At 44.7% G+C, this 19,404-nt stretch overlaps 1 protein-coding gene across 3 annotated transcripts in view; it reads right to left on the reverse strand.

Annotated features, from left to right (window-relative positions):
- LRPPRC (leucine rich pentatricopeptide repeat containing) overlaps positions 1-19,404 on the reverse strand; it is a 491,686-nt gene that overhangs the window by 200,840 nt on the left and 271,442 nt on the right. For all 3 annotated transcript variants that reach the window (XM_063918355.1, XM_063918354.1, XM_063918356.1), the window contains exons 21-23: positions 16,753-16,883; positions 15,679-15,764; positions 2,798-3,002 (exon numbers count right to left, since the gene is read on the reverse strand). In XM_063918355.1, coding sequence (XP_063774425.1) covers positions 2,798-3,002; positions 15,679-15,764; positions 16,753-16,883 — 422 coding nt within the window. The remainder of the gene's footprint in view (positions 1-2,797; positions 3,003-15,678; positions 15,765-16,752; positions 16,884-19,404) is intronic.

The raw sequence follows: 19,404 nt of genomic DNA on the forward strand, positions 1-19,404 counted from the left end.
TCCTTTCAGGAACCCCAGCATCCACTTAGGACGATAGAGAAATGAAACTTATCCCTTCTACCTAAAGAGGATTTGGACTTTTGGTAAGGCTGAGACCCCTCCGGTAGTTCTAGTGGTCTCACCCTAGACTCCAATCTTGCCGCCTCCCGCTCTTGCCGAGTGGCGGACAATTCTGATTGCAATCCAGCCAGGACATCTGCTAGCATAGCCCATGGAGGGTCCGGGGTTGAAATTGGCTTTGAACCCGGAGCGGAAATTGTATTTGTAGCAGAATTCACCAAACATACTGTACATGTGGTAGATCCATCCGGTAACACACTGTTACAGACCTTGCAGTGAAACTGCTTTTTAGTTTTTGCTAGTGTCTTACTCATTATGCCGACAGACAATACAAAATACAAAGACAACTTGCGCGACTCAGTAAATAGCACTAAGGTGTCTCTATAAATATATATTTGGCCAAATGCAGTGCACGCCAGCAATATGAAATCTGATCCCAAAATCCCCCTACAACCCTGCGCTGCACCTTCAATGGAGTAGAGATGTAGTACAGGAAATTCTGGAAACACAACAGGAAACAACAGGAAGCATGGTTAAATATGTCCCTCATGCTTACAGTATAACACAAAGTGCAGACCTATAACTTATACAAGCAGATTTAAATAAAAACATCCATATGCTGTATTTAAACCTTTAGTGTAAGACATACACTCCCATCTGCACCTATAAGTGAAACCTGTTAACAAAGGGCTTAATAGCCTATTCTTATAACATATGCAGCGCAGCTGCTGCTAAGAAACACTTCTCTTCTTGCTGTGTGCTCCCCCCCCCCCGTGCTCAGTGTACCGCTCTCTATTACACGGAGCCTGGCTTACATATGCTGAAGAGGGAGCCGGGGAGCGCGCTGCATAGAGCCGTGGAGCGGCCTATGCATGAAGAACGTGGCCGGCGCGGCTCAGTGAGCGGCGGGAGGCAGCGGTAATCAGGTAGCGGCGGGCGCTGGAAGCGGCGGCGGGCGGCTCGCACACACACACAGTGTCCCCACACAGTGGGGCGGCAGCGTGAGCTGGCCGCCCCGTCCCAACATACCTGGACCCTGTGGTGAGGGCTATGACGGGGCTTCTTCTGTAAGCTCCATCCAGCCTTTCCTGCAGGTAGTCCTGCACGTGGTTGTGAGGGAGCTCTTTCAGAGAGGCCCGACACGCCACAGCTGCTTGTAGCAGCTTCCACTATCCCCGGACCCACGCCTTTTGGAAGGGGGGGAAGGGATGTGGAACAGTCGGAAAAAAAAAAAAAAAAATCCAATAAGTGTGGATCAGCTCCACACAAGCCTTGCTACTGTGAGCACCGAAAAAACACTGAGGTACTCTGGGATATGGAGGGGAGGAGTAGTTCCACATTTTAATTTATTCAGTGCCTTGTTCCTGCGGAACCGTCCATATCCCAAGAGTACTCTAGTGACCCCTAGTGGATGAAAAATACATTTTAATAAGACAATTCTATCGGTTATTCAAATGACTGATAACATTATTGTTACCAAGATGAAATTCCTCTGGCATTAAGTAGCATATTACTTCCAACAAAACTATTGAGTTTCCCAAACCAAAAACAAATACATATTCATATATTTATATATAAATATATATATACACACACACACACACACACACACACACACACACACACATACATACACAGATAGAGAGAGCGAGAGAGAGATTTTTTATATAAATATAATATAAATTTCTTAGTATACATACAGTAAATATAAGTACATTTTTAAACTAGTATATGTATAATTTAAAGAAAACACAAAATTTAAGCATATACATTTAGTAAAAAAAAACCCACATTTTACAGGTGTAACTACAAGAGCAATCATGGCCTATTGCAAAACTCACCAGTAAAATCTGGTGAAAAATAGTTCTGAAAAGTTTGCGACAATTTACACTAAAAACCAATGATACATAAGGTTCCCATTCATTTTCAATAGAAGTTGGAAAAGATCGGGGGGGGGGGGATGAAAGTATAATTTAGCGGGGGGAAAAATAAATACAATTGAAAACTCACATATATTCAGACGATACTTACAAAATGCGAAAAAGTATATAAAAGTGAAATTTATCTCTTATTTTTTTATTGCAAATAACTGTTGATACAACAGGCCCAATAGTACTTACCATCTATGGTTTATCTCCAGAAGTCTACTAGTTATTTATCTATTCAACAAAAGGATGGCCTCAGCTCTCCTTTGATAGTTCCAATTATTGGAACATCATAGTAGAGTCACCTGATTTACGGCAGCTCTGACTTGCACAATTCTGTTCGCAATTGTGGTAATTCGGGGTGAGATTGGGCCATAAGATGGGGTGCATTTGTTGACATTCCACGCTGCTGCAACGGCAAATCCCAGCCTTCACCCTCAATTGGATTGACCCCCAATGCATCACTTACAGGTAAAATACTACAAATACTGTAAAAAGCGTCTGCTGAATACATAAGTAATCACTTAGGTAGTGTAATCTTGAATTTTGGTTGTGGGTTAACATGCTAGATCAACTTCTTTTGTAATCTTATAGTGGAGTTTAAATATAAACTCAGCGTAAGCAGCCAATAATCAGTCCATGTAATTCATTAGGTACCTTCCTTGTGCATCATAGCTCACTGATGGTGATAGTGACTAGAGAAATGAATTGCTGTATTGTGTAGGGGGGAAAATATTAACAGGAAAAAACAAAAACTGCCAACTATGTATGATATATCCAATTTATACAACTATTGCAGGACCACTACTTACTTTTTCAGATGCACCATCACCAATGGAGAACATAAGCTGCCTGTAGGTTTGACCAATCCCAGCATTACAATGTTTTCAAACACGGTTTTCACGGCCTCTACGTCACCTCTGGAGGCCAGAATGTCCAGGATATGGTAGTAGAACGCGGCTGGTTTATCCAAACGAATATCTTTCTCCTTCATCTCCTTTAAAATGTTAATAGCGTCTACAACAGAACACAAAAGGGCCCTTAGGTAATTTCATGGAGTGAAAACAAACTGTTATTAAAACAGCATTTCAAACCCAGCAGGAATGTAAATTCTGGTGTATAATGCCGATTTCAAGTTAATTACTACTTGCATTTCTAAACGAGACTACAATTATAAATCCACAATAGCATGGTTTTATCATTTCCCTGTAACTCTGACTACAAATTACAGATAGGAACCGTGTGCCCACTTTGCACCATGTAACCCTGTACTGTCTGCCCTATAGCAGCACGATCTTACTAAATGGATGCTTTTATCATTCAATGCCAACATCTGCTAAATCACAGCATTGTTTCTTCAGCAGATGGCTTGTCAGGAGGCCAAATAATAAAGATGTATTTACAGCGTATATACAGCCAGACTAATGGCCTGATACCGATAGGGTCTGTTTGCTGTTTCGATACTAATTAGACAAGCAGAGCCAATGAAAGCTTTCCAACAGACTGCATGTTAAAACATTAGACTCATTAAGCCTCATTAGGAAGGCAGAAATAAACATTTTGGTGTGTGGGATAAGTAAAGGGGATTTACGCTATGTTTCTTAATTATCACAATGTTTTGACCATTTTACATTAGAGATGCGAGGGGGAGGGGCAGGGGGGTTGCGTGAAGCAGATTTCTTCGTCTCCTGGTCATTATGTGATCCTTTGTTACGGATTTTTAGGTCACTTATAGTAAATCGCATTGCTAGATCATTAGTATTAAAGACAATATTTGCACTGAACATGCTGTAGCATTTGCAAAATACTAAAGGTCGGGAAGAGACTTAACCGGAATTTTGCACGTCAACTGCACTGAGGGCTATATTTTGGTTATTATGGGGAGGGGGGTCACGTTACACAAATCCAATCCATTTTATTTTGGACACAAGCACTTTATTTACTTAAGACTTCATAATTTATTCACAGGTTTTCATTTCAATTTTAGCATTTTTTGCCTCTTTCCCAAATTCGTTGGCATATGTTTTATGCCACCACAGGTGACATACATTATTTATTCAGTATTCTCACACTTTATTCGTCATTAATATACATTCTATTGAGTCAGATATGATGTACCACAAAGACACTAATAATAATAATAATAATAATAATAATAACAACAACATTATTATATCGCATTCTGTGTATTTATCATTATATTATGTTTAGAAACCGTTCACTATTTCTAAGTACCTGCCTTGCCCAGTTTTCGAGGTACAGGGGGAGTTACCACGTTCTTTCTAAATTTTCATTGTTCTATTTACCCATGTTTTTATGGGTATGCCGACAATCACAATGTCAGCAGTCAAAAAGTCAACAGCATAATGTTGACATGGAATGTCGGTAATGGGGTTTTGTCAATGTGTACCTGTCAACATTATGGCTGTCATCATTTTGAACATGTTGACATAATGGTGTCTATATAATGACTGTCGACAAAACACACTGAACCTGTTTTTATGTATTATACACGTTTGTATATTTTTCATTGATTGATTTGACCCTTCGCTTTAGGGCATTCTTGCCTGCCTTTATTTTCGGAGAAGAAATACTAACCCCAACAATATAAAGCAATAAAAAAACAAAGAGAACCACAGATACGTGCACATGATAACTTTTATTACCACTGATAACAATGTACTTAGAATCAAAACGATATTGGGTTTATAACCGGCAGAAATAAAAAACCTTAGTATGCCTGCAACACAGATATGCACACTTAGGCTCTCGTAGAGTATAATAATGCGACTTACTAAGGTTAGAAAACACAAAAGTCACACACAAGAGAACAAAGTGCTAGCAGCCCAAAAAAGTACAAAAATACGAACACCCCCTACATTCCTCATTTATCACTTTAAAAATCCAATGATGATCATGATTCTTGCAGTAGTCCAAATGGAAAACATAAAACAGGATTATGACTGAAGTACCAGTTGGAGGGATTCCATAAGCAAACATTACAGACTATACTGACACTACAGCAATAAAGTGTTAATAAATAAAAAAACAGGCAAATTAGACTCTTGAAAGTTTCTGGAATTGCTTACAACAGGCCTGGTCAACGGGATGTAGTTATGTTACCAGCGGGGTCACAACACTTTCCCCTACATCCCGCCACCTGAGACTCCCGACAGTCGGCATGCCGACTAACAGGGACTATTCCACGACACCCATAGAGTGGGAATAGAACATGTGCGGTAGCCACCGAAACCCGCAAGGGGCTTGTTGCGCTCACTCCCCCCCCCCCCCCCCCCAAGCATAGCCAATCCGTGGCTCTCCAGGCTGTTGTGAAACAACAAGTCCTAACATACCTTGATACAGTTTTGCTATTGGAGAATGCAAAGACTGTGGCAGGGCATGCTGGGATGTATAGTTTCACCGCATCTGGAGAGCCACAGGTGGGCCACGTCTGGCTTGCAAAATTAATTAGGCCGCATCTCAAGATGGAGGTCCAGCAGCACAACCACTCCATAATTTCACTCCAAAACAACCTGCTGGAGGTAGGACCGCCATCCTCTGTTCTTTAGACTTAAGTGTCTGGCAAGAGTTTAACATGATAACCAAGCTCCCAGCATAAACATAAATAGTAAGGAAATTAGAAAATGTACACAACAAAAACGAATCTAATTCTCAGTGTGAATCAGACACATAGGGGGGAATTCAATTGCCGGAAAATAAGAATTTACTCACCGGTAATTCTATTTTTCATAGTCCGTAGTGGATGCTGGGGACTCCGTAAGGACCATGGGGATTAGCGGCTCTGCAGGAGACTGGGCACAACTACAAAGAAAGCTTTTAGACTACTGGTGTGCACTGGCTCCTCCCACTAAGACCCTCCTCCAGACCTCAGTTAGGATACTGTGCCCGGAAGAGCTGACACAATTAGGAAGGATTTTGAATCCCGGGTAAGACTCATACCAGCCACACCAATCACACCGTATAACTCGTGATACAATACCCAGTTAAAAGCATGATAACAACTGAGCCTCTCAACAGATAGCTCAACAATAACCCTTTAGTTAAGCAATAACTATACACAAGTATTGCAGACAATCCGCACTTGGGATGGGCGCCCAGCATCCACTACGGACTATGAGAAATAGAATTACCGGTGAGTAAATTCTTATTTTCTCTAACGTCCTAAGTGGATGCTGGGGACTCCGTAAGGACCATGGGGATTATACCAAAGCTCCCAAACGGGCGGGAGAGTGCGGATGACTCTGCAGCACCGAATGAGAGAACTCAAGGTCCTCCTCAGCCAGGGTATCAAATTTGTAGAATTTAGCAAACGTGTTTGCCCCTGACCAAGTAGCAGCTCGGCAAAGTTGAAGAGCCGAGACCCCTCGGGCAGCCGCCCAAGAAGAGCCCACTTTCCTTGTGGAATGAGCTTTTACTGATTTAGGATGCGGCAGTCCAGCCGCAGAATGTGCAAGCTGAATCGTACTACAGATCCAGCGAGCAATAGTCTGCTTAGAAGCAGGTGCACCCAACTTGTTGGGCGCATACAGGATAAAAAGCGAGTCAGTTTTCCTGACTCCAGCTGTCCTGGAAACATAAATTTTTAGGGCCCTGACTACATCCAACAACTTGGAAGCCTCCAAGTCATTCGTAGCCGCAGGCACCATGATAGGTTGGTTCAGATGAAAAGCTGATACCACTTTGGGAAGAAACTGGGGACGAGTCCTCAATTCTGCCCTATCCATATGGAAAATCAGATAAGGGCTTTTACATGACAAAGCCGCCAATTCTGAAACCCGCCTGGCCGAAGCCAAGGCCAACAACATGACCACTTTCCACGTGAGATATTTTAAATCCACGGTTTTCAGTGGCTCAAACCAATGTGACTTTAGGAAATCCAACACCACGTTGAGATCCCAAGGTGCCACTGGAGGCACAAAAGGGGGCTGAATATGCAGCACTCCCTTAACAAAAGTCTGAACTTCAGGTAGCGAAGCCAATTCTCTCTGGAAGAAAATCGACAGAGCCGAAATCTGGACCTTAATGGAACCCAATTTAAGGCCCATAGTCACCCCTGACTGTAGGAAGTGCAGGAAACGGCCCAGCTGAAATTCTTCCGTTGGGGCCTTCCTGGCCTCACACCACGCAACATATTTTCGCCATATGCGGTGATAATGGTTCGCGGTTACTTCTTTCCTAGCTTTTATCAGCGTAGGAATGACTTCCTCCGGAATGCCCTTTTCCTTCAGGATCCGGTGTTCAACCGCCATGCCGTCAAACGCAGCCGCGGTAAGTCTTGGAACATACAGGGCCCCTTGCTGCAGCAGGTCCTGTCTGAGCGGTAGAGGCTATGGGTCCTCTGACATAATTTCTTGAAGTTCCGGATACCACGCTCTTCTTGGCCAATCCGGAACAATAAGTATAGTTCTTTTTCCTCTTCTCCTTATTATCCTCAGTACCTTTGGTATGAGAGGAAGAGGAGGGAACACATAAACCGATCGGTACACCCACGGTGTTACCAGAGCGTCCACAGCTATCGCCTGCGGGTCTCTTGACCTGGCGCAATATTTTTCTAGCTTTTTGTTTAGGCGGGACTCCATCATGTCCACCTGTGGTTTTTCCCACTGGTTTACAATCATTTGAAAGACTTCTGGATGAAGTCCCAACTCTCCCGGGTGGAGGTCGTGCCTGCTGAGGAAGTCTGCTTCCCAGTTGTCCACTCCCGGAATGAACACTGCTGACAGTGCTAACACGTGATTTTCCGCCCATCGGAGAATCCTTGTGGCTTCTGCCATTGCCGTCCTGCTTCTCGTGCCGCCCTGTCGATTTACATGGGCGACCGCCGTGATGTTGTCTGACTGGATCAGTACCGGCTGGTTTTGAAGCAGGGGTTTTGCCTGACTTAGGGCATTGTAAATGGCCCTTAGTTCCAGAATATTTATGTGCAGGGAAGTCTCCTGACTTGACCATAGTCCTTGGAAGTTTCTTCCCTGTGTGACTGCTCCCCAGCCTCGAAGGCTGGCATCCGTGGTCACCAGGACCCAGTCCTGTATGCCGAATCTGCGGCCCTCTTGAAGATGAGCACTCTGCAGCCACCACAGCAGAGACACCCTTGTCCTCGGAGACAGGGTTATCAGACGATGCATCTGAAGATGCGATCCGGACCACTTGTCCAACAGGTCCCACTGAAAGGTTCTTGCATGAAACCTGCCGAATGGAATCGCTTCGTAGGAAGCTACCATTTTTCCCAGGATCCGCGTGCAGTGATGCACCGACACCTGTTTTGGTTTTAGGAGGCCTCTGACTAGAGATGACAGCTCCTTGGCCTTCTCCTCCGGGAGAAACACTTTTCTCTGTTCTGTGTCCAGAACCATCCCTAGGAACAGCAGGCGTGTCGTAGGGACCAGCTGTGACTTTGGAATGTTTAGAATCCAGCCGTGCTGTTGTAGCACTTCCCGAGATAGTGCTACCCCTACCAACAACTGCTCTCTGGACCTCGCCTTTATCAGGAGATCGTCCAAGTACGGGATAATTAAAACTCCCTTCCTTCGAAGGAGTATCATCATTTCCGCTATTACCTTGGTAAAGACCCTCGGAGCCGTGGAGAGACCGAACGGCAACGTCTGGAATTGGTAATGACAATCTTGTACCACAAACCTGAGGTACTCCTGGTGAGGATGGTAAATGGGGACATGTAGGTAAGCATCCTTGATGTCCAGCGATACCATGTAATCTCCCTCGTCCAGGCTCGCAATAACCGCCCTGAGCGATTCCATCTTGAACTTGAATTTTTTGATATATGTGTTCAAGGATTTCAAATTTAAAATGGGTCTCACCGAACCGTCCGGTTTCGGTACCACAAACATTGTGGAATAGTAACCCCTTCCTTGTTGAAGTAGGGGCACCTTTACTATCACTTGTTGTGAATACAGCTTTTGAATTGCCTGTAACACTGCCTCCCTGCCTGAGGGAGTGGTTGGCAAGGCAGATTTGAGGAAACGGCGGGGGGGAGGCGTCTCGAATTCCAGTTTGTACCCCTGAGATACTATTTGAAGGATCCAGGGATCCACCCGTGAGCGAGCCCACTGCTTGCTGAAATGCTTGAGATGGGCCCCCACCGTACCTGGTTCTGCCTGTGGAGCCCCAGCGTCATGCTGTGGACTTAGAGGAAGCGGGGGAGGACTTTTGCTCCTGGGAACTGGCTGTATGCTGCAGCTTTTTCCCTCTACCTCTGCCTCTGGGCAGAAAGGACGCGCCTTTAACCCGCTTGCCCCTATTGGGCCGAAAAGACTGTACCTGATAATACGGTGCTTTCTTAGGTTGTGAGGGAACATGGGGCAAAAATGACTTCCCAGCTGTTGCTGTGGAAACGAGGTCCGAGAGACCATCCCCGAACAATTCCTCACCCTTATAAGGCAGAACTTCCATGTGTCGTTTGGAATCTGCATCACCTGTCCACTGCCGAGTCCATAACCCTCTCCTGGCAGAAATGGACATTGCACTAATTTTGGATGCCAGCCGGCAAATATCCCTCTGTGCATCCCTCATGTATAAAAGTGCGTCTTTTATATGCTCTACGTTCAGCAAAATAGTGTCCCTGTCTAGGGTATCTATATTTTCTGACAGGGAATCTGACCACGCAAGCAGCAGCGCTGCACATCCAGGCTGAAGCTATAGCCGGTCTCAGTATCACACCTGTGTGTGAATATATAGATTTCAGGATAGCCTCCTGCTTTCTATCAGCAGATTCCTTCAGGGCGGCCGTATCCGGAGACGGTAGTGCCACCTTCTTCGACAAGCGTGTGAGCGCTTTATCCACCCTAGGGGATGTTTCCCAGCGTGACCTATCCTCTGGCGGGAAAGGGTACGCCATTAGTAACCTCTTAGAAATTACCATCTTTTTATCAGGGGAAGCCCACGCTTCTTCACACACTTCATTTAACTCTTCAGATGGAGGAAAAGCTACTGGTAGTTTTTTCTCTCCAAACATTATACCCTTTTTTGTGGTCCCGGGGGTAACATCAGAAATGTGCAACACATTTTTCATTGCCTCAATCATGTAACGTGTGGCCCTACTGGAAGTTACATTAGTCTCTTCGTCGGCGACACTGGAGTCAGTATCCGTGTCGACATCTGTGTCAACAATCTGAGGTAGCGGGCGTTTTAGAGCCCCTGATGGTTTTTGAGACGCCTGGGCAGGCACAGGCTGAGAAGCCGGCTGTCCCACATTAGGTATGTCGTCAAACCTTTTATGTAAGGAGTCGACACTATCACGTAATTCCTTCCACAGCACCATCCACTCAGGTGTCGACCCCGCAGGGGGTGACATCACATTTACAGGCATCTGCTCCGCCTCCACATAAGCCTCCTCATCAAACATGTCGACACAGCTGTACCGACACACCGCAAACACACAGGGAATGCTCTGACAGAGGACAGGACCCCACAAAGCCCTTTGGGGAGACAGAGAGAGAGTATGCCAGCACACACCAGAGCGCTATATAACACTGGGATCCCACTATCAATGAGTGTTTTCCCTATAGCTGCTTTTTTATATATATTACATATATATATATCTATACTGCGCCTAAATTTAGTGCCCCCCCTCTCTTTTTTACCCTTTTGTAGTTTCTCAGACTGCAGGGGAGAGCCAGGGAGCTTCCTTCCAGCGGAACTGTGAGGGAAAAATGGCGCCAGTGTGCTGAGGGAGAAGCCCCGCCCCCTTTTCGGCGGACTTTCTCCCGCTTTTTCTGTGATACTGGCAGGGGTAATTTTACATCTATATAGCCTCTGGGACTATATATGATGTATATTTTGCCAGCCAAGGTGTTATCTATTGCCCTCAGGGCGCCCCCCCCCAGCGCCCTGCACCCATCAGTGACCGAAGTATGAGGTGTACATGAGGAGCAATGGCGCACAGCTGCAGTGCTGTGCGCTACCTTGGTGAAGACTGAAGTCTTCTGCCGCCGATTTTCCGGACCTTCTTCGTGCTTCTGGCTCTGTAAGGGGGGCGGCGGCGCGGCTCCGGGAACGAACACCAAGGTCGGGTCCTGCGGTCGATCCCTCTGGAGCTAATGGTGTCCAGTAGCCTAAGAAGCCCAAACTACCACCTGTTAGGTAGGTTCGCTTCTTCTCCCCTTAGTCCCTCGCTGCAGTGAGTCTGTTGCCAGCAGATCTCACTGAAAATAAAAAACCTAAATATACTTTCTTTCTAGGTGCTCAGGAGAGCCCCTAGTGTGCATCCAGCTCGGCCGGGCACAAGAATCTAACTGAGGTCTGGAGGAGGGTCTTAGTGAGAGGAGCCAGTGCACACCAGTAGTCTAAAAGCTTTCTTTGTAGTTGTGCCCAGTCTCCTGCGGAGCCGCTAATCCCCATGGTCCTTACGGAGTCCCCAGCATCCACTTAGGACGTTAGAGAAAAATGGGGTGAACTGCTGTGGCGTTTAAATACCAGCAACGGCAGCCTGACTCGTACCTTTGTCTGGTCGATTTGCTCTTCTAAATGCTCAAAAATGCTTACTACCCTATGAGGTAGTAGTGAATACTTAAGCAAGCTCCTGCTGCAGTAAAGTGCAGCAGCTGTCGCGTGGATTCAGCAATTGAATTCCCCCTTAGCCTTAACCAGAGATCCGCAACTCCAGGCCTCAAGTATGACAAACGAGTTAGGTTTTGTGGATTTCTTTAATCATGCACAGTTGAGTTAAGCTATTTTGCTGGGTCAGTAATTGTCCCACAAACAGAAATCCTCAGAACAGGACTTGTTGGGAAAACGTTAGGGGTGAGGTTAAGAACTATTGGTCTTAACTATATCCTAGGTAGATTGAGTTAGGCTGAAAAATGGTTGCACGCTAATATTTAGTCTGTGACTATGGTTTACGTCATCAGCGTGCGAGTCCAAAATAAGTTGATTCTGCTGATTCAAAATCAGATTAGGACTGTGCAGAAGATGATCACATCTAGGTGCTTATTTAGTTACGTTACCCATAACAATAGCCAAAACGCAAGGGTGGCCAAAGATCTGGGTCACTGGATAATTGGACCTAACAATCATACTCCTCCATGTATAGCCACCTCACATGACTGCAGTGGGAAACATCACCAAGTAATACGTATCCATTGTGGACAGGCAATTCCACAACACACACTGCTCCCCAATGTCACTAACATCCAGGCTGGGCAAGCTTTTGGTTTCAAAATTGTAATCTAGTCAACACAGCATTAACATCAGAAAGTAATTACTGGAACCAATCCAAATGAGTTGCGCAACGAAGGCATATACGTACAAATGACAGATGTCAAAGTCTAGCTGTTGTCTTATGGACAACAAAACTGCCGTACACTTAAATGTAAGTATATATATATATATATATATATATATATATATATATATATATATATATATATTAGGGTGTACTATGGTATGCCGGCGGCCGGGCTCCCGGCGGCCAGCATCCCGACCGAGTGCAAATGAGCATACCGGCACCGGAATCCCAACCGAGCACAAATGAGCATACCGGCACCGGAATCCCAACCGAGCACAAATGAACATACCGGCGCCGGAATCCCAACCGAACGCAAATGAGCCCCTTGCGGGCTCGCTGTGCTCGCCACGCTGTGGGCACGGTGGCACACTACGCTATATATTCACCCTCCAGGGGTGGTCGTGGACCACCAAGAGGGAGAAAAGGTGTTGTATGCTGGGTGTCGGGATTCCGGCGCCGGTATACTGTGCGCCGGGATCCCAACAGCCGGCAAACTGAAGACTATATTATATATATATATATATATATATATATATATATATATAATTACAAATACACCCTTATATGACCCTAGTTGCTATATCAAGTTGGAAAGCTCAGGTAGTCGGGGAGAATATTGGAGAATGCTCCATTCCTAAAATACTATGCGCAGCTGTGAACATTAAAATTATCTAATTGTGTCAAATTGAAATGAAAGCAGCCTCTATCCCACCCCAATTTTAGTACAATTTTATCAAAACTTACAGAAGACAACACAGATGGGGTTAAAGTGGTTTCACGTTGCTTTCCGCAATTGGCAGGGAAAGCCACGGTGGAGAAAATCATTCCGCCCCTGCAAATAAAGCGTGCAAAATGTTGATTCCTCACCACTGCCCGTCCTGCACAAGGCTAGAAGCGAACGCGTTATTTCTGCTTTATTTATATTCAATGCATTGGCTCATTGATTCTGCACATTTCACTATGCTGGTACATATTTTTAAACAATAAAGGAAAGCTTAAAGCTAAATTTTCTTCCAGCAGCCTGGCCAAGCACATAATGTTTCTACCGAGGGCCATATTGCAGAGCAGTTGATGAGATGCGTGATGAGTGAGCGCAAAGGCTCTCTGATGCATCTCTGAATGTTGGAATGCAGCTGCAAATCTTCACATATTTAAATATGATCAACCTTATGTAAGTAATAAACTCAACATTATGGAAAGTAGGAGACTCCCCGCTAGCCTCTTAATTCAAAATATTAATATAGTCTCAAGCAGACCCAAAAGGCAATGTCCTAGCATGCAGTCAGATGTAAGTGGTAGCATAAATCAGAGTATGTTAATAAGTGAAATATAAAAACAGACTATTGAAAAATAACTTAAATGTAAATATTAAAAGTAGCTATATGTTTTATCTTCATCAAGCAACTACTTGCACACAGCAGTAATTTCTAGTGTTTTTAAACAACATATTAAGGGGTCTATGTACTCTTCTCCACTTTATCTCTCGCTAAAGTTTGATACATCTCCTCTTATCTGTTGTTATCCATTTTCCTGGCTAGCCCATTCAAATTCTGTTATGACCATAACGTCTAGGGTTGGACTGCCCTCAGGGGTACAGGGGAAACCCCCAGTGGGCACTACTGCCCGTGGGCCATCCTCCTCATTTAGGGATCAGGTTCCAGACTGTGCGCTTGAATTATACATTATGCATACGATACCTTATATTGCACAGGATATAGTTTATTTTCTATAGTGCATTTCTGGTAGTGTCATGCATGTACTATCAGTATTTAATGAATATATTTATCAAGCGGCCCAGCTCATGCACTCTCTACTGGTTAGGCAAACCAATATGGTAGCTGGACACGCCCCCTCTGGAGACCTGCCACACGCTTAAACATGGGCCTCTACCACTGCATTCCCCCGGTGGGCCCTTCATGCCCCAGTCTGACACTGATAACGTCTTATGGGGTCTATGTACTAAGTCTTGGAGAGATATACAGTTGACGGAGATAAAGTACCATCCAATCAGCTCCTGTCGTATTTCAAGCACAGCCTGTAACATGGCAGTTAGGAGCTGATTGGCTGGTACATTATCTCCGTCCACTTAGTACAGGGCTGGCCAAACCGGTCCTCGAGATCTACCAACAGTTCATGTTTTCCAGGCCTCCTGGAGATCTGTAGAATTGTCAGGTAGGAATGAATGCAGCACATCTTAATTAGTAATGATTACACCTGTGCACCAGCTAGGTGGTCTGGAAAATGTGACCTGTTGGTAGATCTCGAGGACTGGTTTGGCCAGCCCTGACTTAGTACATAGAACCCCTAAGACTTTACGGTCATAACAGAATGTGAATGGGTTGCTATTACCAGCGCCTTCACTTTATAATCTCTATTCAAGGTTTAATACATATTCCCCATAATGCTGACCACATGTGCACAGCAAATGTTTACATAATGTAGAACATCAGAATTTTGTCAAAGCATACATTTGCAACATGTGAACCCCACACGACCAAGAAACAAAAGTTACGATAACACAGACGGGAACCCTCACTGAGAAAGACATGTAACCCGTGATACTGTGACAGTAGTGCAGTGACCCTTTGATAGATAGGGACATCTGTTTTCGACAAGAAATAAGGCTGTTCTAGGATATTTAATAGGCACACAGGTATGAATGTTTGCATAGAATAGGCTTAGTAATATTAGTAAATATAGTTCCAATGGGATAAGCAGAACTATATAAAGTCAATGCTAGTGGCAATCAAGCTAGGAAAGTAATACAACTTATTCACAGTAAAATGTTACAGATTAATAAAAATTTTGAAAAAACTGTACATAAAAAAACTCCGCTCGCAGGAAATGGCAATGTTACCCAAATGTACAAGCACCTATAAACAGACTCGCTAACCAAATAAAATGTATTAAATATATAGATACATATGCATTTATATATATTTTTATATATATATATATATATATAAATATATATATATATATGCATTATATATATCCCGCCCTCACACTTCAGGAGCAATGCTTATTCCTTTGCAAGAAGGTTATAGTTTCAGGTTTGCGTTCAGCCATCAGACCTCCTTAAGCAGAAACAAAGCCATTAGTCTGGGCACATACGCAATTTATGCCATAAGTCATGATCTTCAAACTCAATCCAAACAGCATTGCTAATAAAAAAATAAAAAAAAGCTACAGAAATGCGAAAGGCACTGAGCTGTGCAAATGTAAATGACAAGCCCGCTAAGCCATTAAAACTAATGGCCTGCACTGGCCAAGTGGCTGTGGGTGAATTCACATGCAAATCTGTATGCAAAATGTTCAAGCACTTTCCGAGGCATGATACACCACACCATTAATAACAAGTCACTATTTTATTTCAGTAGTGAGATACTTTTACCACACGGAAATAACACATACTGAGTGGACATGGCTTACCTTCTACAAAGCCATTTTCCGTAAGGACCTCTAAGAGAGCCCTGTACTTGTTGGTGCTTGCAGTGTGAGTGAATCCTTTCTGGTTTCTGTGTTATTAAAAAGGACACAAAAAACACATTACATTGCTTTCTTCTCCTGTTCGATGAAAAACTGAGGTTAAATAAAAATACAATTTTCTTCTCTAAACCTTAATTACTACGTTAACATTTTGTCAAAGCATCAGCAACACTAATTGCGCCTAGTAAATTGAGAAGCTGTTTTTTTTCAGATAAACTTGGCACGTGCAGGCAACAGGAACACTGATTTAGGTGAATATCAAGCTTTCAGTGTTTAATCAGTGGTTTCCAAGCTCTGTCCTCAAGGCACCCTAACTGTCTATAATTGAGCACAGGTGGCATAAAAGGAATTTAAGTTAATTTGATTTAACCATCTGTGCTCAAGCATGGATATCCTTAAAACCTGGACTGCTATGGTGTCTTGGGTACAAAGCATCAAGAGTATGTATATAAAAGCGCATTTTTCACCTGTAGTCAGCAATTTTCTGCATTCAACCATTATTTATGCCATTCATTTACTAGCAGCCACTGCCCACTTTGTGCCTCACGTCTCTGTGAAATCAGTGGTACAAAAAAGTGAATTGATAGGTACACCCTTATGAACACTGCTTCGACTTGATGACAAGTTTGATTTCAAAACTATGCCATCTGACCGGGTGGTACTCCGTTTGCCGGCTGTTGGGATACCGGCGCAGAGTATACCGTTGCCGGAATCCCAACACTCAGCATACCAACAACTTTTCTCCTTCTTGTGGATCCACACCCGCCCTGGAGGGAGAATATATAGCGCGCCACTGTGCCCGCAGCGAGCCCGCAAGGGGCTCATTTGCGCTCGCCCCAGCTGTCGGTATGCCGGTGGTCGGGATCCCGGCACCGGTATGCTGGCCGCCAGGAGCCCAGCCGCCGGCATACCATACTACACCCCATCTGACCTCATAGGTAATAATGTAGTGTCACCACTAGGCAGGCAATGGCTGACGGACAGAAGCACACAGAGTAGATACATGAATGTACTTACATTTCTTGCTTAAGTTTCAGTGCCTGCTCTGCATTATTTGTATTGCAGCATAAAGCCAAAAGCTTCATATACATGGCAAATGTAAACTCCTGTTCATATTTGGATTTTAACAGTAAGGCTTTTTCCAAGTCCTTTAAAAATGGAGAAAAGAAAAACCCAACATGAAATGAAATAGGGATCAATTGTCCTGCACAAAAATTAGGATTTTAATTACCTACCAGTAAATCCTTTTCTCGTAGTCCGCAGAGGATGCTGGGGTCCTCATTAGTACCATGGGGTATAGACGGGTCCACCAGGCATTGGCACTTTAAGAGTTTGAGAGTGTGGGCTGGCTCCTCCCTCTATGCCCCTCCTACAAGACTCAGTCTAGAAACTGTGCATGAGGAGACTGACAACTTCGAGAGAAGGATATTACACAGATAGTGGCGAGATTCACACCAGCTCACACATACAAGGCAAACCAAGCTAACGAGCTTGAAACTCAGCAAAAGCTGAAACATTACTTAACCAAGTAAAAAAGGCAGTACTCAACCAAGAACAAAGTTAAACTGAACCAGATAACCACTGCAGGATCACGAAGCGCTGGGCGGGCGCCCACCATCCTCTACGGACTATGAGAAAAGGATTTACCGGTAGGTAATTAAAATTCTATTTTCTCTTACGTCCTAGAGGATGCTGGGGTCCACATTAGTACCATGGGGATTTACCAAAGCTCCCTAACGGGAGGGAGAGTGCGCGGAGGCTCCTGCAGAACCGACTGACCAAACTTTAGGTCCTCAGAGGTCAAAGTATCGAACTTGTAGAACTTAGCAAACGTGTTCGACCCAGACCAAGTAGCCGCTCGGCAAAGCTGTAAAGCCGAGACACCCCGGGCAGCCGCCCAGAAAGAACCCACCTTACGAGTAGAGTGGGCCTTAACAAATTTTGGACAAGGCAATCCTGCCGTAGAATATGCATGCTGGATAGTGAACCTAATCCAGCGAGAAATCGACTGCTTAGAAGCAGGACAACCAATTTTCTTGGGATCATACAGGACAAACAAAGAGTCAGATTTTCTGTGACGAGCAGTCCTCTTCACATAGATCTTCAAAGCCCTCACCATGTCCAAGGACTTTGATGTAATTGAGGAGTCCGTAGCCACTGGCACCACAATAGGTTGGTTGATATGAAAAGCCGACACAACCTTTGTAAGGAACTGCTGACGCGTCCTGAGCTCAGCTCTATCTTCATGGAAGATTAAATAGGGGCTTTTACAGGATAAAGCCCCCAACTCCGACACACATAGAGCAGAAGCTAAGGCCAACAAAGTGACAGCCTTCCACGTGAGAAACTTGACCTCAACCTCCTGTAGAGGATCAAACCAATCCGATTGCAGGAACTGCAACACCACGTTAAGATCCCAGGGTGCTGTCGACGCCACAAAGGGAGGCTGGATGTGCAGAAACCCTTTCAAAAAGGTCTTAACCTCAGGGAGGGCAGCCAATTGTTTCTGGAAAAAATAAGATTTTACTCACCGGTAAATCTATTTCTCGTAGTCCGTAGTGGATGCTGGGACTCCGTAAGGACCATGGGGATTAGCGGCTCCGCAGGAGACTGGGCACAACTAAAGAAAGCTTTAGGACTACCTGGTGTGCACTGGCTCCTCCCACTAAGACCCTCCTCCAGACCTCAGTTAGGATACTGTGCCCGGAAGAGCTGACACAATAAGGAAGGATTTTGAATCCCGGGTAAGACTCATACCAGCCACACCAATCACACCGTATAACTCGTGATACTATACCCAGTTAACAGCATGACAACAACTGAGCCTCTCAACAGATGGCTCAACAATAACCCTTTAGTTAGGCAATAACTATATACAAGTATTGCAGACAATCCGCACTTGGGATGGGCACCCAGCATCCACTACGGACTACGAGAAATAGATTTACCGGTGAGTAAAATCTTATTTTCTCTAACGTCCTAAGTGGATGCTGGGACTCCGTAAGGACCATGGGGATTATACCAAAGCTCCCAAACGGGCGGGAGAGTGCGGATGACTCTGCAGCACCGAATGAGCAAACTCTAGGTCCTCCTCAGCAAGGGTATCAAACTTGTAGACTCTTGCAAGAGTGTTTTAACCCGACCAAGTAACAGCTCGGCAAATTTGTAAAGCCGAGACCCCTCGGGCAGCCGCCCAAGAAGAGCCCACTTTCCTTGTGGAATGGGCTTTCACAGATTTAGGGTGCGGCATTCCAGCCGCAGAATGTGCAAGTTGAATCGTGCTACAGATCCAGCGAGCAATAGTCTGCTTAGAAGCAGGAGCACCCAGCTTGTTGGGTGCATACAGGATAAATAGCGAGTCAGTTTTCCTGACTCCAGCCGTCCTGGAAAAATATACTTTTCAGGGCCCTGACTACGTCCAGAAAACTTGGAATCCTCCAAGTCCCAAGTAGCCGCAGGCACCACAATAGGTTGGTTCACATGAAAAACTGATACCACCTTAGGAAGGAATTGGGAACGAGTCCTCAATTCCGCCTTATCCATATAGAATACAGATAAGGGCATTTGTATGACAAAGCCGCCAATTCTGATACACGCCTGGCCGACGCCACGGCCCACAGCATGACCACTTTCCACGTGAGGCATTGTAGCTCCACGGATTTAAGTGGC

Source organism: Pseudophryne corroboree, chromosome 4 (genome assembly GCF_028390025.1).
Source record: "Pseudophryne corroboree isolate aPseCor3 chromosome 4, aPseCor3.hap2, whole genome shotgun sequence".
NCBI lineage: Eukaryota > Metazoa > Chordata > Amphibia > Anura > Myobatrachidae > Pseudophryne > Pseudophryne corroboree.